The sequence below is a fragment of the Mycotypha africana genome (genome assembly GCF_025528875.1).
Source record: "Mycotypha africana strain NRRL 2978 chromosome Unknown BDF20scaffold_6, whole genome shotgun sequence".
NCBI lineage: Eukaryota > Fungi > Mucoromycota > Mucoromycetes > Mucorales > Mycotyphaceae > Mycotypha > Mycotypha africana.
Genome location: NW_026515730.1, coordinates 367058 through 392995, shown reverse-complemented (window position 1 = coordinate 392995; position 25938 = coordinate 367058). Strand labels below are relative to the sequence as shown.

Below are 25938 nucleotides of genomic sequence, written 5' to 3'. Positions count from 1 at the left end.
ATCTGAAAAGCAGGAGAGTTCTGTACAGATGGAAAGGAAACCTCGCATACTCATTAAACGACATGAAAACTAGTATTTTGCCCTTCAAAATACTCTCATACTTTTGCTCATACCATTTGACAAAATGCATACAATCAACCAGTGATAGCAACAGCTTATGCAACAGGATTGTAACTTGGAAGGATTGTTAGACTTTGAAGGTGGCTTTGATTTTACAAATTTAATAAACACTGTACACAAAGCTGTGGATGAAAGAATAGAGTTTTAGGGAGTCTGCCTTTTTTTTTATTACTGCCGTTCGTCCAAGACAGCAATAAGTTACACAGCCGTAGACCTAAAATAAGCCTTTTGAGCAAAAAAGTGGTTCAAGGATACTCATACCCACCTTCTACTTTACAGCAGCGATAAAAAAAATAAAAAAAAAATACCAAAAAATTTTAGACCCCCCGCAAAATACAGAAAAATTTAGCTTTGACTTTTATATTTTTATTATGAACGTTTGTTATTGAAGCCCATTTTTTTTTTTTTTTTTTTTTTTTTCTTCCTTTCTTCTATTAAATTACTTTTGGGATTGATAATTTTAGCTTATTTTACAACATATTTGAATAACATTTCCATAACAGCAGTTAACTAAAACATTTGCACATTATCTAAATTGTGACAGAAGAAATTTCTTAAGAGTTATTTTTTTTTTTCTCACTTTGCTCTTTATATAACAATCGCCTTCTACTGATCTTCAGTAATCATTAAGAAAAAAACAAATGACCACTCTAAACGCTTATATCCGATCACCTAAACATGTTTTTACACTTGGTGCAAGTGTCGCTCTCGTGTATACGGCTTACTCGCTATGGAAATGGACGACCAAGCATAGTCAAGGTAAGATGATCAAAGTACATTTTTACGATAGCAAACAGGAGGAGTCTATCGGTGTTTCAGATGGGGGAAAAAATGACAAAAGAAAGGATGATGGGTCTGACGCGCATTTTCAACGATCCTTTTCATGAAAACGGTGGATAGATCAAACAGGTCGTAAATCTGTCAAAGCAGATAAGTTTATTTCCAAGGACAAGGAATACAATGTACAGCCTGCAGCTAGACAGTCACAAGAGAAAGATGTACCTCATGTACCACCACCTACAGCAGCAGTTGAGGCGGTCGATGCTACAAAGCAAATGTCTGTAGATGCAGCTTCAGAGAACAACGAAAACATCTGCAACACGGCTGTCGAAAAGCCATCGGAGGCTTCCATCGCTACTGAAATTGCCAGCGCTGTTGAAGAATCTTATGTGTTTGCTGAGGAATGTTTGCTCGAACGTTCCGTTGATTCTTCCGATAGCACAGAAAATGAAGCATCTGCAGTGAATAAGAATACAGGCGTGGATGTCAATAAAATCACTGCCAGCAGTCCTGTGGAGGATGTGCAGGAGGAGGAGAAGGAGGAGGAGGAGGAGGAGGAGGATACTTCAATCTCTGCTGATGTAGTTACTGAACAGTTTGAGTTGCTCCACTTGACGGAACCAACGGAAGATAATTCTGATGACGAGACAAACCGTAGTGATGCGACGACAACGGTTGCTGACGTGGATACAACAGGCAAGGCTGCCGATATGCATGCCACATCCGAGAAGTTGGGCTTTTTTAATGATGAATTATCAAGCCATAGTCTATCAGCAGCCACCAGCAGTAATGGCGATACTGACATTCGTACACCTGAACATGAAGAAGAACTCAATACCAATGTTTCTCCTGATAACCATAATACCACCAAGCAATGCACAGAAGATGCCTCACCTATCGATACCCTAACCACAGCCGCACCTATCCCTACTACTGCTATTCATAATCTACATTTCAGCTGGAATGACTCTTTAATGGACTCTTATCATTCTATCAAATCAGATATCAGTCATATGCCTTCTTCTCTCGGCTCTTTACCCCATATTTTACCGACCAATGAATCCATTGATAATGCTCTGCCAAATGCAAAAGAGCATGCAAGCATCCTCTTTGGTGCCTTCCCACCACCATCGGAACACGAAGCCGTGAGTGCCGCACCTGCCACACTTGCCACACCTGGCGCCAGTACGAATACACTTTTAGGCGATGATGAAAACGACCAATTAGCCAGTAGCAAATCCTCTATTCTGTCGAATAGCACACTTACAGCTACTGCACCTGAATTTATTCCTCAGTCCGTGCTCAACAGCAGAAAACAACAACATCAGCATCATAAAAAGCAGCTCAAGAAGCACTTGCCCCGTGAACAATTGATTGAACAGCAGCGTCAACATAATATTCCGAAAGCCAAAGCTCGCTGTAGCCACTGGCCTTTCTGTACCAATAACAACTGCAAGTTCGTACATCCATATAAACGATGCCGGTAAGTGGGTCGCTCTTTTCTTTTTTTTTTTTTTTTTTAAGAGTATTATCACATGCTAATTTTCCGATTTTGCCCTTTTTCCGTACAGTGCTGGTGACGAATGTGTTTTTGGCAATAAGTGTATGTTCTTACATCCATCTGATTTGTAAGAAAAATCTGCGCTTGTTTACCCTGATCGGTTATACTTGTTTCGTTACCGAAATTGCAAAATTCATCATTTTGAATGGTTTGAACTTCCATCTTTCGTTTTGTAATTATTCTTTTTCCTGTGCGTTCCGTGCATTTCGACTCTCCTCTCCCACCCCCCCCCCTCCATTGAAGAATGTCTTTGTAAATTTTCGCTTTCTTTTTATATTTTCTTCTTTATGCTAAATAAATACAAATCACTTTCAAATAGTCAACGCGTTCTTCATCCTATCGCGTACTGATCTTAGTGAAGGTGTATCCGTGTTGAATAACCTTTTTATTTATGAATAGATAAGAGTACAGCGAAGAGAGCGACCCGGAAGCATTTACACATTTCTCATGACAAAATTTCCATATACAGAGGGTCCCATTGTAACGAAAACGTTTTTTCCTTTAACCATAAACTGCAAGTTATTTTTGAAAATAAAAAAAGGGCCTTTTTTTATTTCAGATATATATCAATCTTTATGACAAATGCGAATAATTTATTGATGCAATTTAAATTTAATGATTATTTACAAGAAGAAATTTAGAGTTCGTGAGCCTTGCGGAAGTTTTCACCAGCATAGATACAGTTGTCACCAAGTTCTTCTTCAATACGGAGAAGTTGGTTGTACTTGGCAAGACGTTCGGAACGGCAAGGAGCACCAGTCTTGATTTGACCAGTACGGAGACCGACAACGAGGTCAGCAATGGTGGTATCTTCGGTTTCACCGGAACGGTGAGAGACCATGACACCCCAACCGGCCTTTTGGGAGTCAAGAGCAGCTTGGATGGATTCAGAGACGGTACCGATTTGGTTGACCTTCAACAAGAGAGCGTTACAGGCATCCTTTTCAATGGCGGTAACAATACGCTTGGGGTTGGTGACCAAAAGATCATCACCGACCAATTGGAATTCGGAGGTTTGCTTCAAGTGAGTCCAGTTTTCCCAATCATCTTGATCGAAAGCATCTTCAATGGAGACAACTATTGAATATCATCATAAAAAATGGGGGATATTAGTAAGGATGACATTCATAGCAGACGTAAAAAAAAAAAAATTCAAAAAAATTCCAAGTTTCAAAAGAAATTAAAAGCCAGTTACAACAACTGAAACCCGACCCAAAAGACGGTTTTCCAAATGTAGACTAGTTTTTTCATTTTTCAAAAAAGCTGGGAAAAAATAACATCCGCACACAAACACACACATACACACATAAAATACAAAATAACGCGAAATTTATCATACGTACCAGGATACTTTTCAGCGAAACGCTTGTAGAGGGCGGTAAGTTCCTTACCGTCGATCCACTTGGACTTGTCAGAGTTGGGGTTCTTGAAGTCAAGATCGTACTTGCCTTCCTTGTAGAATTCGGAGGCGGCACAATCCATACCAATCTTGACCTTACCAGTGTAACCGGCGTTTTCAATAGCTTGGACGAGGAGTTCAAGACCTTCTTCGTTGTTTTGGATGTTGGGAGCGAAACCACCTTCATCACCAACGTTGGTGGCATCAAGACCGTACTTACCCTTGATGACCTTGGCGAGGTTGTGGTAGACTTCGGAACCGATCTTCATGGCTTCACGGAAAGACTTGGCGCCAGTGGGGAGAATCATGAATTCTTGCATGGCGAGCTTGTTACCAGCGTGAGAACCACCGTTGATAACGTTGAAAGCAGGGACGGGAAGAACGAAAGGCTTCTTGGAACCAGCAAGGTCAGCGAAGTGGACGTAGAGAGGGACACCCTTATCGGCAGCAGCGGCCTTGGCAACGGCGAGAGAGACACCGAGGATGGCGTTAGCACCGAGCTTACCCTTGTTGGCAGTACCGTCAAGGTTGATGAGGAAGTCATCAATCTTCTTTTGTTCGGTAACGGGGATCTTTTCGGCGATCAACTTGGGACCGATGATGTCGTTAACGTTAGCAACAGCCTTGAGGACACCTAATGTATGGGAATAAATGGTTGTGTCAATGGTTAGCAACGAGGGTCAAATGCATGGGCAATCATTGACTCAAACACGCGTTATAGGACACTTTACCCTTGCCCATGTAGGCATTCTTGTCACCATCACGGAGTTCGACGGCTTCGTGGATACCAGTGGAGGCACCAGAGGGGACAGCAGCACGGAAGACACCCTTGGGGGTGGTGACTTCAACTTCAACAGTGGGGTTACCACGAGAATCGAAAATTTGACGAGCGAAAACCTTGCTGACGGCGGACATTTTTAAAGAAGAAAATGAATTAAAGGAAAAACAGAAAAAGAAAAAAGAGACCAAAATTGCTCACGAAATCGCAGGATTTATATGCTTTTTTTTTTCCCTTCTTGTTTGATACAATCCAAACCTTTAACGGCAGTCACCAAGAGTACCTTTTTTGGAAGAGTAAGACCCATGCCATGATTGGGAAAAAATCTCTGCAACAATCTATTGCTTTCTAAAAGACTCCGCATGAGGATGAAAGTTTATATTTTTTCATCATTTTTTTTTGTTCGTGTGTTGCCGTTCTAACAAACACTATATCCAGTAACTCTTAGTAGCTCAAATTGTCAACAAACATGCATTACTTATCGACAAGTGTAACAGGACTTATCACCGTCATGAACCCATTATAAAAGAGATGCAAAAAAAATAAATAAATGTATACTGTCATAGTCATTTGAGTATTCATTCTTTGGAGATCGATAAAAAAAATTTTTTTTACTGTAATCATTAAAAAATCGCGTGCCAAAAAATAAGGGATAACATCAGCGATAACGATCAATTAAGCCTATCCTAAAAATGTAGTAGCCAATCATCTGATACTATCTGCAAAGATCAAAACTCCGTATGAAACCAGGCAAGAAATGGTCAATTTGTTTTATCTTTAATTGTATATGAAACGGAATAATGGCTAACAAAAGAATAAAGTAAAAAATACTAGAACATACTTTTTTTTTTCTTTGTAAATCAACAAATAATAACAACGACTTTTATTTGAGATGGCACAAACACGAAGTAAACCCTCTCATCATCCTCTGGGCAATATGCCTAGGCTCTTGATTGTGTGCTATTGTTTGTCATTTATGCTATGCTTGATTCATTCATTGTATTTCCGTCAACTATCGTGTCTTTTGCTTTTTATTCCCACTTAGCAGCATGATACTTTCCTCATAACCATCATAGTCAGTACAGATATAGTAAAAAGCTTAGAAAGCATTTGATATACGTTTCACTAGTAGGTCAAAGGATCGTATTACATTTTGACGGATACTCTGTGAAATGGAAGGTAGAATACGGAGCTCGCTCTCAACAAATGTAACAGTTTTATACATGGAAGATAATAATGCATCAGGGAATTTAGCTGGCTTAAGTATTTCTCAAAATGAGTTTCTTGTACTCTGCTTGGACACGTCTAGTACAACTTGAGCATGATTCCATAGCCACACAAGCCCAACATCATTCCTATATTTGTTAAATTATTCATGAAGGTGGGGATAACTACTTGGAGACTGCAATGGGAAGCTAAATAAACAAGCATCCCACTTTTCTTTCGTGTTTCTGTTATTGAAGCCAAGTCGGCAGCTTCAATCCAATACTAAAGGCACCTTCCATAGCTCACTTTTTCTTTTATGGGTAACAGCACCATTGTTGCATGGAAGTTATTTCTCTTATCCACATGAGCAAATGGATTATGGGTGCTAAATAGTAACCTAGTGAATACTATTCGTTTCTATCAAATTAGAAAGTCGTGCACTCATGAGGCACCCGTCATAAGCTGATTCCACATCACGCTGCGAAAAGCTTGATATAATAGAAGGTATTACAGGCTATTGCTGAGAAGGTTTCGTATTTGTCTTAGGGAAGCATCGAAAATGCTAAATTCTATTTTTTATATTTTTGCTGATCTTCTGAGCTAATCGGGCTATACTCAATATCATCTTTTCCTAAAAATAGATATTGGAGTGTGGATCTGGGAAAATTAAGATACGATTATAGCTTAGATGAAAGACATGATGCAATAAATCAACAATCTTGTAGATTTGTTGACATAGATATACTGCGCATCAACTATAGGTTGCTTGATACCAATACATGAGCTTTTTACGCGTCTGGCAATGATAGTGAAACTCAGAGTCCTTTGCCTGTGCTTTTGGAACATTTCATGGTGTTCCACACAGCAGCAGGAATTGCAAACTAATTGTTGTACCACAGAACAATTGATCCCTTGTCAGATAAATGGGGCATTTTTTCCATCGAAATTTTTGTTTTTCCGAGAAACCGGTTTAGCCTTTTTTATTTTCAGAATCACGATTTTTCATGGCGCGACTTGAATAAAATAGGAACGTATATAAGGGGACAGGCATTAACTATAGTAGCTGTTATTAGATAATTGTGATAAATTAGGTATCCTTTGTAATATAATAATGATAGATGAATGAATAGTGCAAAAAAATATGTGTGGCATGAATACAGGCTGATTTATAGCTGGTGCTTTCCATTATTTATTCTTTGCTTTCTTCCTTGCGGCTTTCGTCGCTTTGATTCTATGAATCATTCTTTCTTGATGTTGTGCGAACTCCTCAGGATGCTCTTTGATCCATTCCTCACGTTCTTTCTTTGCTTGTGCGTGGTATACGTCTCTTTCCTCCTAAATGACATACGTTCAGTGAGTATCTCGGGATTGCACGACGCAACACTGTAAATCATACCTTTGATAGTTCTTTCCATCTCTGTCCAATGACAGCACTCAGGCTATTGATATTCTTCGCATCAGGATAGGCCTTTTTAACTTTTGGTAACTGTTCTTTGGAGTATAATAGCCATCCATTTCCTGCTGGAACCTTGAAATTCGCCTTATTAGTGATGCCTTTTAGACTTTCCCGCTTCTCTTTTTGCTCTTGCAGAAACTTTTCTTTCTCTTCCTGTTGAACACGGGAAACGTTGTTTTAGCTATAGCATTCACACACAGAATACAATGGTGGTGGTGATCCAACACCCAAAAAAAAAAAAAAAAAAAAGAGACTCACTTTGTCCATATTCCTCCACGCTTCTGCTACTTTTGCACTGAGTTCGAGGTTGCCAATATGTGGAAATTGCTTTGCCAGTTGTTTTCTAAAGATTTTATTAAACACAATAAAGGGGCTGTATCTGTTGAATGGTCTCTCTCCCTGAGTAGAGTCTTTTGAACGTATTGTATGTTGTGAAGGCTCCTTTGGGTCGTATAGTGTCACTTTTTCAGTTTCTAATTCACTATCACTCGCACTAAACTCGCTACCACTACTATGATGTCTGCTTCGTTTTTTTGACCGTGTTGCTTTTACTGCTTTTTTTGACGGTCTAGATGTTCTGCTGGGCGATTGAGAAACTTCATCCGAATCATCTTCGGAGAAAGATAACTCATATTCTTTCTTTCTAGGATTTTTGGCAAAAGAAGAAGAAGAAGAAGGTGCTGGGGAGCTGCTTGTTTTTCTAGATTCGGTTTGTCTAAAAATTTTCGGTAGTTGTTCATCTCTCAACCATGGCTTGCTCTCACGTTCTTTCCCTTTAGCTCCTTTTTGTGAACGTGCTATATGTGTATCGTCATCAGAATCGTCACTGAATATTTTTGACCGCTTTTGTTTCCTGGACAGAATAGCTGCAATTTGTTGGTCCAAGGAGTCATCACTATCAAGCTCATAGACGTCTCCAGCGTCCTCGTCACCAAAGTCCAATTTGAACTCTACAGGTGAATCAGAAGACTTGTCAGATGCTTTCTTCGACACTTGTTTTTCATTTTCATTGCTTAATGACTCCATGTCGGAAGGAGATGTTATATCTCGGTCAGCAGATCTTGCAGCAGTCTTCCTCTCGGTTCCTTTTGTCCACAGCATGTCCTCGTCCTCATCGTTGTCGTTGTCGTCGTTAACATTAGCTTCAGCAGCAGCAGCAGCAGCAGCAGCAGCATCAACAGCATCATCCTCGTCGTTTGAATAAGTAGGTGAGGGTATATATTCATCAGAGTCAAAGCTCGAATCGGAAAAGTCTTGATCCGCAACATCATGTTTTGACGCCTTTTCACTGTATAGATAAGTATTATGGCAGTATCCACACGTCCTATGATCAAAATGTGAGATCGGCGAATCGCGTTTACTTGTTGGGCGATGGAGAAAAAAAAAATAAAAAAAAAAATGCATACACTAAATTATTTTTTCCAAGTGATTGCTTTCTATTGGCATCACAAGAGGGGCATTCCATCACCATCTTGTATGATTTGTTGTCGAGAAGAAAAAAGACGTCAGGGAAAAAATAAAAAGGCAATTTCTTCTTGGAAGCGGCGGCATATTCACTTTTTCTTCAGGCACAGAATTATTTCATTTAACAGTCACCATCATGGTTTCTAGTTGCCTGTCCATTGGTTTCTAATGTCAGGGTCTTCTTTTGCATACATCAATCATCCGGAGACGCCTTTTGTGTTGGAATAAACCTCCCAGCTTTGCCATGGCCTCCATACCAAAAACAATTATTCCAAAAACAGGACGACTCGTCACTCGACTTGGCTTTGGAAGTTATCGTATTTCGAACGCTACACATGCAAAGGCTTTACAAGCAGCTCTAGAGGGAGGTGTCAATATCATTGATACCGGCAGTAACTTTGCAAATGGTTTGTGTCTCAAAGGTTTAGCTTGCCGATGGACTGCACTCAGCATTGAAAGGGTTATTCATCACAATATATATCTTTTATATTCAAAGGCGCTTCCGAGACCATCATTGGTCAAACGCTACAAGACCTATCCGCGTCAAGCAAGCTATCTCGAGAAGTAATATGGAATGTTTAAACAAAAAATCCATAGATTTAGTTTGATCCCAACCAATTTTCTTTTTTTCTTCCAAGTCCATAACACTTGTAACGAAATCTGGATATTTAAGCAGCTCGGATGTTCAAGCTTTCGATGCTCAAAAAGATTATATTCAGTTGAGCGACAAAATGTTCCATTCCATCAGTCCTAGGGTACTGGAAAAGCAGCTTGAAATGTCGTTGAAGAGACTCAAAACGAGCAAAATAGACATCTTCATGATCAACTCACCCGAAAGAATGCTCATGGCGAAGAATAGGGTAAATTTTATTGTTGCACCGTCCTACAAGTCTTCCGTGTAGACGAGAATTTAAGTTTAAACTAGTGATCTATTCATAGAGTTACACTACTGCACATCTGTATAAAGAATTAGCAGAAACTTTTAGATATCTTGATGGTTTAGTCGCAGCAGGTAAAATTGATCACACTAAGAAAGAGACAGTGCAGCCATCATTCAACAAGAGCCCCTTCTCTTCGCCATAGGCTCTATGGGTGGATACGGTATTTGCTCCAATACAATGGCATTCCCTAATGCCGTAGACCATATTTCGTTAAATGAAATAATCAAAGCATGCCCCAAAAGCAATCAAAATTTGTTGGCTATTCAGGTGCCATTCAACCTCTATGAACGTGAAGCGATTGTCAAAGCAGAAGATGATGTGGGTGCAAAAACGGTAGCGCAAATTGCTGAAGCGAATGGTATCTATATTATGACAAATAGGCCTTTAAATGCTATTGCCAATGGTCAAGTGCGAGTGTTGGCTAATCATGAACTCGGAGCCAATGGAAAAGGACCAGGTAAGACAACAAGCTCGCAAAGGAGAAGAAATCAGACGAAATCCAACTCTTGCATTTCCTGTTGCAACATAGCTGAGCATGAGATTATGGCCGAGATGCAAAAATCCTTTGAAAATATAGCCAAATTAGAATCAGAGATAGTATCAGAATGTAAATAGAAAAAAAGGGTCATTTTGCCTTTTTGCTTTAAAGACAATGATACTAACAGTAAATTTGTTTTGCACTGCTATTAGTGCCTGTCGAGGAAGAATCGTTGACATCCAAATTTGTGTGGGGTCAAGTTCTGTCCGAGAATTTGGCGCGTTTAGCGCAGAATCACTTTGCTACACGGCATTATTTGACGCAACAAGTATTGCCTACACTGGATAAGGACATGGCCGAATTTTCAAAATATGTTCGTTTGCAAGCCGCGGATAACCCAGATAGTAGCAATATGTTGGAAGAATGGATGAAAGTTTATAAGGAGGTAAACAAAAAAACGGCTTACTTACCTTCTTCGCGACCGAGTCATAAAAGCTAAAACGGTTAAATCTTCAACATTGATTAGAATATGCATGCGTTAATAAAAAACATTATTGATTATGCTTACATCGACACACTGCGGAAGAATAATGACTTGGACCGAATTATTAACGCTCTTTGTCCAGCTTTACAAGATCAGCTCCCTCCGTCAGCCTATTCACCATTGTCAATCAAAATGCTCAGACTATTATTATCCCACAAAAATGTAGGAACTGTATTAACAGGTATGAGAGACCCTTTATATGTCAATGACGCGCTATTTGCAGCGCAACAAGAACCTATTCAAAAGGAATATGTCGATGATATCTGGAAATGCCCAGTTTTTTGGTAAATTAAGTGTTTAGGCGCGTCTTTGGTACGGACGTCAATAAAAGATCGGTATAGTGCTTAAAGGTCATTATCCACTGTAAGAATGATTGAGCTAAGGTATCAAACGCCCTGATGGATCTAAAGTGCCGATGGCATGCTTTTTTCGGACCATGAAAAGCAATGTACTTCCTTACCAAGTTGAAAGCGGTTCAAGTCAAGCATGATAAAAGATGTACAATATAGATAAGGCGAGCCATAAATAGAGAGTTTCCTTTTCTTTTGTAAGGCTTTATGTCCACGTTTTATTCGATTTATAATGCTTGTAAATCTCTACACACCATTTGTGTTCAGACAAGCTGAATATAGGGAAAAAAAAACCCCCTCTTTTCGGGCATCTCAATTCGAAGAGTAGTGCTCTTCTTCCTCTTGAACAGTCGTATCAAAGGTGACACTAAGTCCAAATGACTTTTATGCTATTGGTTAGCCCGCCGACAGAAATTTTGTTTGCCGCGTCATCTTCGTAGTGCCTACACGACTTTCCTGCATTTTTCTTGTTCTTTTTTTTCTTTTTAAAACCAAACACTGGTGAATCAACCGATCTACTAACTGAATACACAATGAGTCTCTTCCCTACAGCTCAAAGAAACAATAATCACCTTGTTGAGTTTAATGCTGGTAAAGTCATCAAAGAGGGCAATATGCTGAAGCCCGACACTAGGAAGGGGTAACGTAAAATATTTATGCAAAACTACGATGAGCGATATACTGGCCGTGCTTAGAAGAAAGGAATGAACTGCCTAACACTTTTTATCTCTTAGTGTCATTTATATGGATCAGGTAAAGATAGTGCAGATCGACGATTGGCAATGACTAAAGAAGTTGGAAAGCTGACAATGTCCATCGGGATATATTTTCTACAGAGTGACGACCAACTTATGCATTTTTACTGGAAGGAACGAAAGGCTGCAGACCCTGAAGATGTTAGTACCACGTTTGGGTTACTCACAACGCAATCATAAAAGTAGTGGACTTACGTTTTGCTTTTACGACTGTAGGACTTTATTATCTTTCCTGACGAAGCCGAACTCATCCACGTTCATGAATGCACAACTGGACGTGTCTACGTCTTGAAGTTTAAATCTTCAAGCCAAAAAGTATTTTATTGGATGCAAAGCAAAAATGATGAGAAAGATGAAGAGTTAGTGAACCGAGTGAACCAACTCATTAACGATCCTCAAAGTGCGATGAGTGGCAGTGGTCATCGTGATGGTAACGACCTAGAATACGAAGGCAATGTCCACTCCGATTTAATGCAGATTTTGGGTGGTGGACAAGGGGATTTGGATATGAATATGACACAAGATAATCTTTTACAATTCATTCAAAACGCTGGTGGATTAAGGTATACATGCGCACAAGTTCCATTCATATGAAAGGAGACAGCAATTTCTCATCATCCGATATTGTCTCTTTAAAAGTAATCTCTCCTCTTCCATAGATATAGAAGCCAGAATACCTGCTTCCAAATGGACCGAAGCAGAATCCACTCTTGCAGAAACAAATGCGCCAGAACAACCTGTCACACTTGAATTAGGCGATGCTTTAGCCGCAGACACACTCAACTCAATTCTTCGTGAGGATGATATTCGATCTGCCCTTTTCCCATTTGTCAATGAGGGAAACAAACGTTCAGAAGAGGAGATAGAGCAATTAGTTCAAAGCGAAGAATTCAAACGAAGACTGCAGGTTATCAATGCTGCACTTGAACAAGATAAACTTGACTCATTAGTGGAGGCTTTACAAACCGACAAAGGTAAATGCTTCAACTTTCTTTCGTATACAAGTATGTCCTATCCTAATAGAAACTCGTTCTTCAATTTTTCCGTATATCAGACCTAAAATCATTTTTGAAGGCTGTTGGATACTATGCAAAACATAAAAATGAGGGTCGTACGGATATGGATGTTATGGAAGAGGATTAGATATTTAGCTGTTCGTTCATGTGATTGTCGAAAAGTTTCAATAAAAATGTTTTTTCGTAAGGAAAAAGTAGAGTGATGTACAAGGTATGAAAATGACTGATATTGTCTCAATGGCTTTGCGACATTCAGTGTATCTGTACTTGTGTTATTTCAATCTTTGTCTTTAGTGTAGACCATCTCACCCACTTTCTTTACGGTGAGAAGCCCTGTAAAAAGACATTGTGAAATGAAAAAAAAAAAAGGATGGAAAAAGTCCAGAAAAATTTGTTGCTTTAAAACTGAATTAAAAATGACTGGCATTGAAAATAATCAGCTATTACGACACTGTTATTGCTGGTATCATTGTCCAGTATGAATTTAATTTGAAATAATATATGTAGATGAAGGGAAAAGAAAAAAAACGTTGACAGCTATCAAGGGTAACCAATAAATATGTAGTAGATAAGAAAAGACCTTCAGTTGACTTCGTCAAAGTTTTTGACGCGGCGTGATCGGTACTGCTTTATACGTTCATATTTGTATAATAAATTGCCTATATCTTTCATGACGACGAATAAACATCCACCCAGAATGTTTCTTTGAAAAGGAAGTGGAAAGTTATGTCTGACCCATTTAAATTTGTATAAAAGTCTATATGCAGCGTTAGTATTTTTTGTATCGAACGTTAAACTCAAAACACTTACCCTCCAACATTACTACTGATAGCTGGCCATAACAAAGCTCCGACTAATGTAATGCCAATACTACTTGTTTCTCTACCATTGATCATATCCATTTCCAGATCGCGCTCTCTATCACTTAACGATGTTGTATGAATTGAATTCAGAGATTCCCGTCGTCGTTGCCGATTTAAAGAAGCCGCTGTATTTGATGCTGGTAGAGAGGCAGTTTCTCTTACTGATAGATTTTTCGTCATATAACGCTGAATAAGTCGATATGCATTTTTGTAAAACAGCCTAATGATTGTATATCAGTGTTGGTCAGCTGAAAGCCCTGCTAATATCAGTAGCATCTATGAATAACTCGCTTTCTTCAAAATTTACCTAATCCAAGGCATCAGTCCAATCGTTAAAGCAGGTGACATTGGCCATGTAAATCGGATAGTATCTGGTGTGATACCGGTAGCCGTCAATAATGACATGGAGGCAATGGGTAAAATAGCATCTCCGTACTTGGTTTTACTGGAAATGAGTATCACGGGGATGAGGGGCAATCCAATCCAGGTTTTGAGGGTCCATGTGTTCGGGTTCCCTATCAGCCTCTCTCCATCTCTACTGCCGAATAAAGTCAACACAGAGAAAGCTCCGTAAGTTGTGCATGTGATTAATAGTGAGCAACCCAATCCTACAACGGTGATATAAGGTGTACTTGTTCGAACGAATGAGTCCACTGCCGTCAAAATACTGAGTAGAATGCTTTTCTGCTGTGCGAGTTTGTAAGGTGTGTTACACTGAGGACAGCTCACCTATAATTACAGACAATACCATATGCTCTAGGTTAGATACAGTAATCAGTGATAAAAAAAAATGGATGCTCGGCATAGAGCTCGAACCTTCTTTGTCGGCGAGGCTTTTTGCAGTTCTGCTATCCAGTCCAACAAACAACTTTCGTGAGCTTCTAGTGAACATTTACATGGCTTGACCCACTTTCCTTGGGAATCAGAACTGTCACCAAAACAAATCCAACAACGTTGCTCCTCTTGGGTAGAATTATGTCGCTGCTCCGAGCGTCGTTGTCGCTGTTGCTTCGAAGAAGCAAGAATGGTGGACGATCCTGATGACTCATCGTCTGTATTATTCATTTCGACATCGTTGCTACTACTGACAGCACGGTCACTAGTCGAAATAAAACCGGTGATAGGATGACCATTACCGTTTGATGTTGCTGTTCTTTCATTTGGCTCGATACTATGTACGACTGAATTAATCATATCTTCTTCCATAGGCCCAGCGGCTCGAGGAAAGCGAAAGTGTGACATATTGCAAACTTAAAAGAGACAGAAATCAAAAGTTTGAGAAGCATTGTTGTTTAGCTCCATAGCCAAGCGGCTCTTGAAACCTGTACCCACTTCCACAGATGATATAATGGACATTTGGATTCAGAAAACAAGAGTGAATGCACGTCATAATGAACGGGAAAGATAGAACACTGTTCAACAAATCCTTCTTTGTTAGTCATTCCTATATAGGAACTGCAACCTGTGTCTGTTGTTGACTAGCTCTGATTATTTGATTCATTTCTACATGGCATTATTTTGAGGTACGTTCATACCGCTGTCCCCATGGATAGTGTCAACGATAATATAAGTACTTTTGCACTTTGATTAGTATTGCATCGAAGCAGATAAACGTAGTCTTGAAAAGTTTATCAACAAGGCGTAAGAGGCATTTGGAGAAAAGGCGTTTTCTTCAGAAATCAACGCAAGCAAAAACCTTGATACTACCATAGGATGAATGCCGCGTGTAGATCTGGAGAACCCTATAAAAAAAAAGCAGTAGAGTATTATTTTTGAGCACAGCCATTGCTCAGTAAGCAACCATTGGTATGACATCGACACTGCACTATGGTACATATCATGAACGCCTTTCTTTCACACTGCTAGAAGTTAGAAATGGGACCCAAAAAAAGGCAGTTACTAATGTATCTAAGAAACTGCATTGAAAACGACATTCTGTCTGAATATAAAAAGCATTCGCTCTACTGCAAGGCTTATTCTTTCTTCAAACCACATGTCGACTGATTTTTAGCTCTGTTATATGGATGGAATGCACTTGTGACTCGAATTGAACTTAGAAAAAATTGTATATATCATTCATGACAGCCTCTCTTCAAGTATATAATGAACACGCTGTTTTATAAAACGTTCGTTTTGAGTAAGGCGCGGTAAAGCATGGCAGCATCCTTACGAAGAACGAAAACCCATTAGCAAGATAAGCGCAAGAAAATAGGACAAGAAGATTCAGTGAAAAAATAGATAAAGAAAAGAGAGTGCCCTTTTTTTAGAGTAATACTCATACCCTTATATTACTCAAGATGTAAGCAAAGATATTTCTCTTTGTCCGAGATTAAACATTGACCCCAAACATTCATAAAGTAGTCTTCAATGAAAGAATAGCTTGCATTAGACAGTTTTGATACTTCTTTAGAAACTTGGACTTCTTCTGAGCACCAAATAAAACCAATGTTATAATTAAATGTATTTAGAGAACATATAAACGGTTTTATAAGTGCAAAACGGTTCTCTATACATGTAAAGGAAAAAGAAAAGGGGGGTGGGTTATAGATTTGGCTTTCGTTTAATCTTGGCTGAAAAAGTTCAAATTCAAGGTGTTTCATTAAAGCTTAAGCAGCACAGATTGAAAACAGTTTTCAGCATTTTTAAGCTAGGATACGACGCCTAACATTTTCCCTGTAGGTATGTTATATTGCTGATACGTAAAGTATGGTGGAAGAATGGACAGTACTTTCTGTTGGCAAAACGGAAGACTAATGATTATAGGCAGCGTAACATAGAAGCTAACTGATAACGATTATCCATTGGTAAAACTGAACTCAAACTTGGTGTTAATGGGAGCCTTTAGACTACAACGATTGATTAGATAGGTACCTTTTTGAATGTGATCAAATGTTGTGCCACCTGCATGTTCTTATTCCCCATTTTTAACAGTAACTATTAGCTTTCTTTGGATTTCGCTGTCTGTTATTGTCATTGGTTACTTGCTAAACAACAACGCTAACCATTGAATTGATGTTATTTTCCAATTTTTTTTTGCAGTTTTGTGCATTTGTATCATTATTCGAATGTGGCTGAAGCACAAAAGCTATTCTGAAAAGATATCGAATGACTTCAGGCGAGAACTTATCAGGAAAATGCAAAAATAATAATAATAACTATATAATAGCTGGTCTATAACTTTGTAACTTTCAATGAAGCGGGTTTTGCTTCACTCCAAGCCCTGAAGAAGCAATACTGTTTTGAAAATGCAGCAAAATTGACCCATATGTTCAGCTTCTACTCGCGCTATATCGAGAACTAGCATAGAAAAGAACATGGTCAAGAAATTGTCCTCTTTTTAAATACGCACCATTTTCAGTGGCCAAGCTAACAAAAAGTCTGTCTTTGCAAATAGTAGATCTGTAGGATAATCGACTTTGACAGCACTATTGTTGTACGAGAAGTGAAGCGATTTAAACATGATGCGTGTTTTGAAATTTGGTACACTAACTGCAACTGGATAGAGGGAACATGACGTAAAATTTCTTTTTATTCTTTTTTTTTTTTTTTTTTCTTTTTCCGCTAATTGTATACTTTTTTTTTCATTGAGGAGTTGTTGGTGGAGTCAACTCTTTCAAACAACCATTCAATCGCTTGTCAACTTGTTAAAAAGAGCTCTTTAAAGTTTTCTCGATATCCTCAGTTGATAAGTTGTACATATAATAGGAGAACCCGAATTTAAACGCTTAAAAAAAGGTTTGAAGAGTTTCAAACTATGATTAGTAGATCGTTCTTCATTTCAATTATTTAACACCAAAACATCCCTTTAATCAAAAACGCTTGGCGAATGACAGAATAATAAAGAATACGCTATAGACACTTACACTACATACTCACGTTTACGTACGCACGCACACACACACACACACACACACACACACATAAACACACAAACACATATACACAATGTTTTTTTTGGTAAAGATTGTTTTTAACGAATGGGTCAGCCATTATATTGCAATACAAAAAGATCGTTCGATTTCTCATGATTTACTTTTTTTCGTGTTGATTTTATTCCTATACGCGCACACTCACCTCTATCTGGACTTACACATACACACATACATACACACATACATACAACAGAAGGAATTAACCCATACAATATCATTACACCCATCCTATTTTGGGCCTAATATGCAAAGTCAAATCAGAGAAAAACTACTTATTGATGTGGAAGGCACATGTACTGGACGATATGGATACCTTATTACAGTTTTATCAGTGAATACGGTCGATAAAGGAAAGATTTTACCTGGTTCAGGGTTAGCAGAGTTTAAAATATCGTATCAAGCCATCTTATTTAAACCCTTCAAGGGTGAAGTACTTGATGCGATTGTGACAACGGTTAATAAGGTAAAGCTTTACCTGTTATTAACGTAAAAGAAAAAATTTGTGGCATCGTTGGGTTAATCATACGAACACATATACACATCTTATTGAAAAAAAAAGATGGGCTTCTTTGCTGATGTCGGGCCATTACAAGTTTTCGTTTCCAACCACGTAAGTTATATTGAAAGGGTGATGTTGGGGTTTCCTGATTCTAAAAAACCAGGTGTTCATTCCTCCACATCTGCAGTTAATTCCAGCAGACATGAAATTTGACGCTAATGGTAACCCCCCTTGCTATTCCTCCGAAGATCAGGTAAAATTCAAAAAGTATCAATTTAAAATGCGCGTATAATGTGATGCTATAGTTTTGTTACTGAATGGCTGCTTTTCTTTTCACCAAAGGTGATACAAAAAGATGTATTGGTTCGGCTAAAATTGGTTGGTACGCGTGTGGATGCAACAGAAATTGTAAAGTGAAAAAGTTTAGTAAGGAGAAAGGTACAATAGATCAAAGGTTTAACGTAAAACTTTTTTTTTTCTTGGGATCCTAGTTTGCTATTGGCACTATCAAAGAAGATTATTTGGGTGTCATTTCTCCTTAAAGATGATAATACTGACACTCAGAATGGCCTTTCATATATCTCGTTGTACGAGTCAGGGCACAACAAAGAAAGAGAAGCACACGAAAGAAAACTGTAAATAGGTTGTAGGGCTCTATGAAAATCCAAAAAATAAATTAATATTCTATACAATGAACTAACTCTTACACCAAACACCATAAAAAAAAAAGATAAAGATAAACCAATATGCACATCCTACGTTCACTATCTTATTCATGGTATGTAGAGGGATCTCTGAGTGGCAGGATAGGATGGGCTATCTCATCTCTCTTTATTTGTTTATACTGTGTCAAAGATAAGTAAAAGAAATAAAACAGGTTTGTAATAGAGTTCAGTATCATTATTGCTGTAATATATGCTTGTTAGGAGCCAAACAGGCTTCTTGCACATCGGGCACAATAAATACTTGGATGCCGTGCTGTTGTAATAACTGAATACCCTCGCACGATACCAGATGGGGTGGTTCTCGTACGCCTATCACCACACGTTTGATTTGAGCTTTAACAATTCGATCAGAACAAGGTCGGTTGCCTGATAAACGCACCGAACAAGGCTCCATAGTGGTATACATCGTGGCACCTTTCAGGTCTATCTCCTCTTTACTATCTGCAATTTTGATTAAAGCACATTCTTCAGCGTGTGTGTTGCCTGGTAGTTCGCGTGAATAGCCTGTCGAAAGTAATTGCCCATTGGCATCGACGAGTGCAGCGCCAACACAGTAAGCTTTAGGTGCGGGGATGGACTTGTTGGCTTCCTCAATGGCCAGCTGCATGTACTTTACGTCGATGGCATTGTAAGTGTAAGGTGTTCCGTAAGGATCTGACATTGCTTTTTTATAAATAGTTTGGTGCTACTGAATGAAACTAAATGGCTGAAACGCAAGAACGGAAAATGAAGACAATGATAAAGTAAAAAATCAATCCTTCCTGTCTACAAATGTAAAATGCATACTCAATGTTTCTGACACCTGAACGAACGGACCAACATCCATAAACACGCAGAGGCGGCATTTCAAATTGTACAAAAGGAATACTTTTTTAATTTTTTTATTCTACAAGTTTGAAAAAACGGGAAAAAAATTTCATGTATAAAAAATAATGATTTTCAAAAGAAACAAAAAGTATAAGGGGATATGGGGGATTGGGTTGAAGTGAGAGACATGCAATTGCTGGGGGGAGAGGGTTTGCTGAGAGAATAGAAACACAAATTAATTAAACGATACAGTATATATATGAAGTTAACACATACACAAGAGGAGAGAAAAAAAATGATTAAAATAGAATAAACAGGACTTAGAACTTGAGTTCCTTGGGTTGTTCCCAAGTGAATTCTTCACGACCAAAGTGGCCATAAGCAGCAGTCTTTTGGTAGACAGGCTTGAAGAGATCGAGTTCCTTGACAATGACACCAGGACGAAGATCAAAGTTCTTTCTGATGATTTCGACTAATTCGTTGGTAGACTTCTCAGAGGTACCGTAGGTATCAACAAAGATGGAAAGGGGTTCGGCAACACCAATGGCATAAGAAAGTTGAACAAGGGCACGACGAGCGAGCTTGGCGTGAACAAGGGACTTGGCGATCCAACGAGCGGTATAAGCGGCAGAACGATCGACCTTGGACCAATCCTTACCGGAGAAAGCACCACCACCGTGAGCACCCCAACCACTAAAGAAGGTACACAAAAAGGGAAACGCTTGTGTTAATCATCCGACGAATTTGAAGAACCGATGCTATCCAGCCCTTCCGCTCCTATTCCTCTCTCCCTCCCCACCCCCCTTGTTTTGGATCGCTTCTACGACATCAGCTTATCATATAGGTTGAAGTAACTTACCCATAAGTATCAACAATAATCTTACGACCGGTCAAACCAGCATCACCTTGAGGACCACCGATGATGAACTTACCAGAGGGTTGTAAGTGGAAAACGGTATCCTTCAAAAGGTTTTCGGGGATGACAGGCTTGATGACGTGTTCCATCAAAGCCTTACGAAGATCTTCAGTTTCAATTTCAGCAGCGTGTTGGACAGAGATAACAACGGTATCGACACGAAGAGGAACCATAGCACCATTATCATTTCTATATTCAATGGTAACTTGGGTCTTGGAATCGGGACGCAACCAAGAGAGGGTACCGTCACGACGGAGATCAGCCATACGCTTGTTGAGCTTGTGAGAAAGAACAGCAGTCAAAGGCATCATTTCAGGAGTTTCATCAGTAGCATAACTGTATTAGCAATGAAAACAAAAAAAAAAAAAAACAACAGAAATATGAGGATAACGAACAACAACACACAACTTAGCAAAACTAAGCCTGGACAAGAAAAAAAAAAAAAACACGTACCCAAACATGATACCTTGGTCACCAGCACCAATATCTTCAATGTTGAAAGACTTTTGAACGAGACCTTGAGCAATATCGGGTGATTGTTGTTCAATGGCGACCAAAACGTTACAGGTCTTATAATCGAAACCCTTTTCAGAATCATCATAGCCGATTTGCTTAATTGTATTACGAATGATCTTTTGATAATCGAGGTTGGCCTTGGTGGTGATTTCACCAAAGACCATAATCATACCAGTCTTGGCAGCAGTTTCACAAGCAACCTTGGACATGGGATCTTGGGCTAAACAGGCATCCAAAATAGCATCAGAAACTTGATCACAAATCTTATCTGTTTGTATCATGTATAATGCATTTCCCCCCATAGAAAAAAGAAAAGAGAATTGGTAAGAATGAGAACGATAAAACGTTCATGAAAAATGTCGTTCAAAGTATTCTTACCGGGATGGCCTTCACCAACAGATTCAGAAGTGAAAAGGAAAGTGTCGCTCATATTTGATGTTATTAAGGATACTGCTTTTTGGCGAAAAAGGGTTTACGAAGGAAAAAAAAGCGTTTGAAAAAAAGAAAAAAAGTTGCGTGTAGACTTGTGCAATCCCTTTTTTTTAACCACAGGAAAAAAAAAAAAAAAGAAAAAAAAAATCAGCATCAATTAAAGCCACCCAAATTATCCAATAGGCTGATTCGAAAGTAATATATTCAGCCAATCAAAATTGTTTGTAGGCTCAATCGCGACATTCTTCATCAGTTTTTGATCTTCACACCGTATTTATTCTCAAAAGACGCATCACGTCTATTTCGTTGTTGTGCCTAACATCATGCTGTGTCCTAGCAACTAAAGATGTTATGCATTTCTCTTGTCCTATATACGAATGATGAACCAAAGGCCCATTGAAAGTTAAATTGTCCGAGGTCGTAGAGTGTTTTTTGAGACCCATGCGCTTTCCTATCTTTTCATTCAGGTCTATCTCAATATTCTATCAAGCTTTTTGACAGGGCGACACAAGATGCATGGCCCCATTGCTTTTATCAATCTTTGGTGATCCCTTTTTCTCCTTGGTACATACATTGATGGTCGTTGACCTATAGGGTTCTGACAACGCATTTTATGTTACATAAAAAACCTAGATCGTACATTTCCCATACTCCTCGTCAAAAGCACGTGCCAACAAACAGGTTGGCTGCAAGTTGCTTCAACAGGCACCCGCATCAGTGGGATAGATTGAGAGAGCGCAAAAGAAAAAATTTTTTCTGTGCCTTGATTCGAATGTTTCTGGTTGATCTGTAATCATTGGAATAACCCATTCTCATTCGATGAAATTTTTCCTTGTTCAAAATTTAAACGAGCGGGGCTTTTAGCGATTTTCAGAGTACACACACAGATTCAAAAGATAAAAAAAATCACGATCGCATAAATGATCGAAAGTCCGACGATGGAATGGATGAAGCTGGAGAAAGCGTCGTCTGCTTTTCCTAACACTATCCTCCGCGTATTATGTTGAAATTTCTTTAAGGTTGTATTTACAAATGAGTCAACGGATGAAAAAAAAAAAAAAAAAAAAAAAAAAAAAGCCTAGTATTATCTACAATCAATAAGGCCATCTACTCTGAATCCTCACTATCAGTGGTAAACAAGTTTTCTATGATAAATTCCACGAATTCTTCGTCCCAGGTTTCATTATCCTCCGCTAAGCTTCTGAACAAATGACCTGATCCACCACGCTTCACCCACACACGAACAATCTTGAGTGCGTCTTCTTTTTTATGAGCTATCTCAGCCCATTCCTCTAGCGCCCATTCGCTCATCGCCCATCCAAGGTAGCCACTGGTCAGCACTTCCTTGTCTATTTCTACTGCGCGTTTGAAATAGAATGCTGCGTTCTTCAACAACTGCAACTTGTTACGTTCGGCAATCGGTAGGTCCAGTCTGGCACGAATTAAACTGAGATCGCCCATTTTGTTGAGAATACGTAGATTTTTAGGTTCCAATTGCAGAGCTGCTTGGAAGGACTTGGTGGCTGAAGCATACAGCTGCCATACTTCTTTTCCTTCTCTGTCAGGATCAAGCGAAGCTTTTTTCTTGTGTATACACTCGCAGATGGTTTGTCCATAACTCGTGTAGATATCACCACGATCGCACATGGCTTCTACGTTGCGTGCATCATGCTGTTCGATGACTTCGCTCAGTCGTTCGATGGCTCTTTCGAATAATGAACCCTCTACTGTGCCAGACGCGAGGAAGGTTCGGTCTGCCATCGCTGCATAAGTAGCCGCTTCCTTCAAATGAATCTGGATACGCGCTGTCTTTTGCTGCTTTTCTTTCTCGGGATCATTGCCTGTTTCATCGCTGGCTTTGGCTAGCCACTTTTCGGCAAGAGCTAATTTTGATTTGGCTCGGCTGAAGAGATCCATGGAAGCTGAAAACGCAGCCAGCATGGATGCCATGGTCGTCATTGTCTCGGCCGTGGAGAGTAATGTTTCAATCAAAGAGTAGGCAGTGGTTGCCTCCACCGCTGTTACTGTTGTGAATTGTGCTGGCGTCGTGCTTCTAGAAGAGCCGGTGCTTGACGGTGCTTCTTCAGGCTCGGGAGGATCAGGGTCGTGATGAGCATCCTCCTCTTTTATACTTAATTCTTTTAGTTTTTTGATTTCCTCGCCTTGTTCTCCTTGTTCTTTGTCCTCTTGATCCACTTTCTGCGTTGTCAGTTCCAAATATTCCTTCTCCTGTAGACTATATACGTTGTCAAATAGACTGATGGCTTCCTGCAAAGCCATTGCTGAAGCCCCGTAAGCATTGTTAATTTCCGTGGTATCTTGTAGTATTTCTGATTTCTGATGTAGTGCTTGGGCTAAATTGAATTGAGCGTCTGTCTTATCAGGCTCTAACGTTAAAGCTTGTCTAAACTTTTCGATAGATCGCTCGACTCTTTCAAGCTTTTCCTCAGGCGATACATGAGAAGGTAAGAAGTTGACCAAGATGAATAGGATACGACCCCTTTGTTGGAACAAAAGCAAAACCGGATCAGCTTAACATCTGCTTCTCTTGGAGAAGAAAAAACAAGAAAAAAAAAACCACGAGAATTTTACCAATTATAGACACAGTCAGCATCCGTATTATTCAATTCAAAAGCCTTCCCATACATGGTAGCCGCTCTATTATAGTGACGTTCAGCTCTTTCTCCGGTTTGGTAGCGATCGCCTTGTTCTTCACTATTGATCGCCTCTACAGATCAATCATAAAAGCATTGGTTTTTATTTCTTTTTTTTCCCTTTGACCATCGACCCTCAGCTTTCTTTGAATACCTTCCATAAACTCATCAAAGGTCTCTGGTTCTTTCTTTTTCTTTGCAGCACTCTTTGTTTTCACTGCGGGTCTCTTTCCTGTGAATTTCCCCATTTCAATAGCAAGTAATCAGATGAAAAGCCTGAGATGACTAGCGATGGTGGAAGCTTTGGGTCTGGATTTTTTTTTTTTCGTTTTCAGCATGAATTGCATTTGGCGTTTATCTCGACCAAAAATTAAGTGACGGGGTTTTTTGTAATATTGGAAATTTTTAGCCGTTGTCTTATGCTAAGTTTTGGACAGGAATGCAAAAGTCATACATAGTTCGTAACACGACACCAACATCCATTGATGATAGATGGGAAACAACAGTTCAACAGTGTTGTCCTAGGATCATTGTACGAGTCAGAAGTGAACTAGCCTATTAACCGGCTTTTTTTTCTTTTTTTTTTTTTTTTTTGGGTTAAAGAACAGTCGTAATAAGTCATAATGCCTTGTCAATATCTTGGTTCATCTTGGAACTATTTTCTTTTTTCTTCAGTCTAGAAAATTTGAGTTGGCTGTGATTGCGCGTATTTCTTAATGCAGCTGTGTGGTTTGATTCACAAAGTGGCGTTGTATAGAACGACCGGGATTGCTTATTCTGAAACCATCGCACATCAAAAGAAAAAAAGGGACACAACAGAAGGTTCAAAAATTTATATAAAGATTTCTGATAAGGTTCGATGGTGCGCATCGCCCATTTTGTTCTTGACAAGCCAAGGAGACAAATTTAGTACAAGCCTCATTCTGCGCCCAAATAGGTGTTAGGTATATTTATCCAACACGAGTCCTTACCATTTAGATCCGACGCTTTTCATGTATGCAAACTACACATACATTGTCTATCCAACATGTTAAAGGTGACGAACCATTACCAATATTAGAAAGCCGCTATAACCCCACTGCTATTCCCCTGTCATTGTAAGAAGATCCATGTTACGAATCGTATAATTTCTGCCCTTTCTATAGAAGAAGATCTTTGAAAGAAATAGAAAAACAAAAAAAGTCGTGCGAGTACCTTATCGGTTACAATCTGTGATCCCCTATTCTTTCAAAAATTTTTGAATCTCATTGGTTGTTTTTGAGGGGTATAACCGCAAAGGTACTCTCATTTGAGACAGAAATCCGGGTGGTGTCTCAACTTTGAATCACAAATTTATTGGAAAAAAATGTTCATATAAATAACATACAATAAAGCCTCAAAAAATCTCCTGTCATCTCTCTCAAGTCGTTCTATTTATTTATTTCGTTCTTTAAAGGATTTTGTTCATTTTCTTTTCTTATCTTTATCTGTTGCCCCATATTCAATCCTAGAGTTCGATTCTATGATTTGCAAAGCATCCTTTACACGAGCATCCATTCGATTTTTGATTGTCGCTACATTATCTGCCTGCGTTCAAGCCCAAACGCCCGATTCAACGAGTAAGTGTCATTGTCGACTTTTTTGTCCGATCCACCGATAAGAGCCAAAGTCTCATCCAATCGATATAACAGGTCGTCATAACATTCGAGATGTTTTGCAAGGCAACGAAGAAGCAGGTAGTGTAACATTTTTATAAAGACGTGCCAC

At 39.1% G+C, this 25938-nt stretch overlaps 11 protein-coding genes across 11 annotated transcripts; 4 read left to right on the top strand and 7 right to left on the bottom strand.

Annotated features, from left to right (window-relative positions):
• Positions 1 to 761: 761 nt before the first annotated feature.
• Positions 762 to 2532, top strand: BDF20DRAFT_913496 (uncharacterized protein; the record flags this gene model as incomplete). The annotated part of the gene is made up of 3 exons (XM_053084078.1): positions 762 to 879; positions 1021 to 2383; positions 2472 to 2532. 3 exons carry the CDS (start codon positions 762 to 764, stop codon positions 2530 to 2532), a joined length of 1542 nt encoding a protein of 513 aa, XP_052935409.1.
• A 566-nt stretch (positions 2533 to 3098) lies between these two features.
• BDF20DRAFT_821422 (enolase) lies at positions 3099 to 4775 on the bottom strand (the record flags this gene model as incomplete). Its single annotated transcript, XM_053077614.1, has 3 exons — positions 3099 to 3538; positions 3805 to 4494; positions 4592 to 4775. The coding sequence occupies 3 exons, from the start codon at positions 4773 to 4775 to the stop codon at positions 3099 to 3101; spliced, it is 1314 nt and encodes a 437-aa protein (XP_052935408.1).
• Positions 4776 to 7029: 2254 nt separating this feature from the next.
• On the bottom strand, positions 7030 to 8771 carry BDF20DRAFT_913494 (uncharacterized protein; the record flags this gene model as incomplete). Its single annotated transcript, XM_053084077.1, has 4 exons — positions 7030 to 7179; positions 7241 to 7453; positions 7559 to 8624; positions 8707 to 8771. The coding sequence occupies 4 exons, from the start codon at positions 8769 to 8771 to the stop codon at positions 7030 to 7032; spliced, it is 1494 nt and encodes a 497-aa protein (XP_052935407.1).
• A 237-nt stretch (positions 8772 to 9008) lies between these two features.
• BDF20DRAFT_906333 (NADP-dependent oxidoreductase domain-containing protein) lies at positions 9009 to 11015 on the top strand (the record flags this gene model as incomplete). Its single annotated transcript, XM_053083263.1, has 8 exons — positions 9009 to 9186; positions 9261 to 9328; positions 9403 to 9624; positions 9704 to 9776; positions 9848 to 10162; positions 10235 to 10312; positions 10396 to 10628; positions 10710 to 11015. The coding sequence occupies 8 exons, from the start codon at positions 9009 to 9011 to the stop codon at positions 11013 to 11015; spliced, it is 1473 nt and encodes a 490-aa protein (XP_052935406.1).
• Positions 11016 to 11545: 530 nt separating this feature from the next.
• BDF20DRAFT_873044 (proteasome complex subunit Rpn13 ubiquitin receptor-domain-containing protein) lies at positions 11546 to 13266 on the top strand. The gene is made up of 6 exons (XM_053081180.1): positions 11546 to 11717; positions 11812 to 11830; positions 11914 to 11973; positions 12049 to 12395; positions 12472 to 12806; positions 12887 to 13266. The coding sequence occupies exons 1-6, from the start codon at positions 11611 to 11613 to the stop codon at positions 12973 to 12975; spliced, it is 957 nt and encodes a 318-aa protein (XP_052935405.1). The 5' UTR covers positions 11546 to 11610; the 3' UTR covers positions 12976 to 13266.
• A 392-nt stretch (positions 13267 to 13658) lies between these two features.
• Positions 13659 to 14956, bottom strand: BDF20DRAFT_873037 (uncharacterized protein; the record flags this gene model as incomplete). The annotated part of the gene is made up of 2 exons (XM_053081179.1): positions 13659 to 14440; positions 14528 to 14956. 2 exons carry the CDS (start codon positions 14951 to 14953, stop codon positions 14015 to 14017), a joined length of 852 nt encoding a protein of 283 aa, XP_052935404.1. The 3' UTR covers positions 13659 to 14014.
• A 1274-nt stretch (positions 14957 to 16230) lies between these two features.
• Positions 16231 to 17200, bottom strand: BDF20DRAFT_873034 (uncharacterized protein). Its single transcript, XM_053081178.1, has 3 exons — positions 17083 to 17200; positions 16583 to 17044; positions 16231 to 16521 (listed from the first exon to the last, which is right to left on the bottom strand). Exons 1-2 carry the CDS (start codon positions 17169 to 17171, stop codon positions 16981 to 16983), a joined length of 153 nt encoding a protein of 50 aa, XP_052935403.1. The 5' UTR covers positions 17172 to 17200; the 3' UTR covers positions 16231 to 16521; positions 16583 to 16980.
• Positions 17201 to 17564: 364 nt separating this feature from the next.
• On the top strand, positions 17565 to 18783 carry BDF20DRAFT_545649 (Rna polymerase II). Its single transcript, XM_053075716.1, has 6 exons — positions 17565 to 17668; positions 17837 to 18106; positions 18203 to 18253; positions 18330 to 18395; positions 18485 to 18550; positions 18634 to 18783. The coding sequence occupies exons 1-6, from the start codon at positions 17657 to 17659 to the stop codon at positions 18682 to 18684; spliced, it is 516 nt and encodes a 171-aa protein (XP_052935402.1). The 5' UTR covers positions 17565 to 17656; the 3' UTR covers positions 18685 to 18783.
• Positions 18784 to 19042: 259 nt separating this feature from the next.
• BDF20DRAFT_906330 (uncharacterized protein) lies at positions 19043 to 19261 on the bottom strand (the record flags this gene model as incomplete). The annotated part of the gene is made up of 1 exon (XM_053083262.1): positions 19043 to 19261. The coding sequence occupies one exon, from the start codon at positions 19259 to 19261 to the stop codon at positions 19043 to 19045; it is 219 nt and encodes a 72-aa protein (XP_052935401.1).
• Positions 19262 to 19994: 733 nt separating this feature from the next.
• BDF20DRAFT_835948 (S-adenosylmethionine synthase) lies at positions 19995 to 21536 on the bottom strand (the record flags this gene model as incomplete). The annotated part of the gene is made up of 4 exons (XM_053078904.1): positions 19995 to 20367; positions 20534 to 20926; positions 21044 to 21374; positions 21485 to 21536. 4 exons carry the CDS (start codon positions 21534 to 21536, stop codon positions 19995 to 19997), a joined length of 1149 nt encoding a protein of 382 aa, XP_052935400.1.
• Positions 21537 to 22614: 1078 nt separating this feature from the next.
• Positions 22615 to 24786, bottom strand: BDF20DRAFT_873014 (uncharacterized protein). The gene is made up of 3 exons (XM_053081177.1): positions 24347 to 24786; positions 24131 to 24266; positions 22615 to 24038 (listed from the first exon to the last, which is right to left on the bottom strand). The coding sequence occupies exons 1-3, from the start codon at positions 24438 to 24440 to the stop codon at positions 22646 to 22648; spliced, it is 1623 nt and encodes a 540-aa protein (XP_052935399.1). The 5' UTR covers positions 24441 to 24786; the 3' UTR covers positions 22615 to 22645.
• Between the last annotated feature and the right edge of the window lie 1152 nt (positions 24787 to 25938).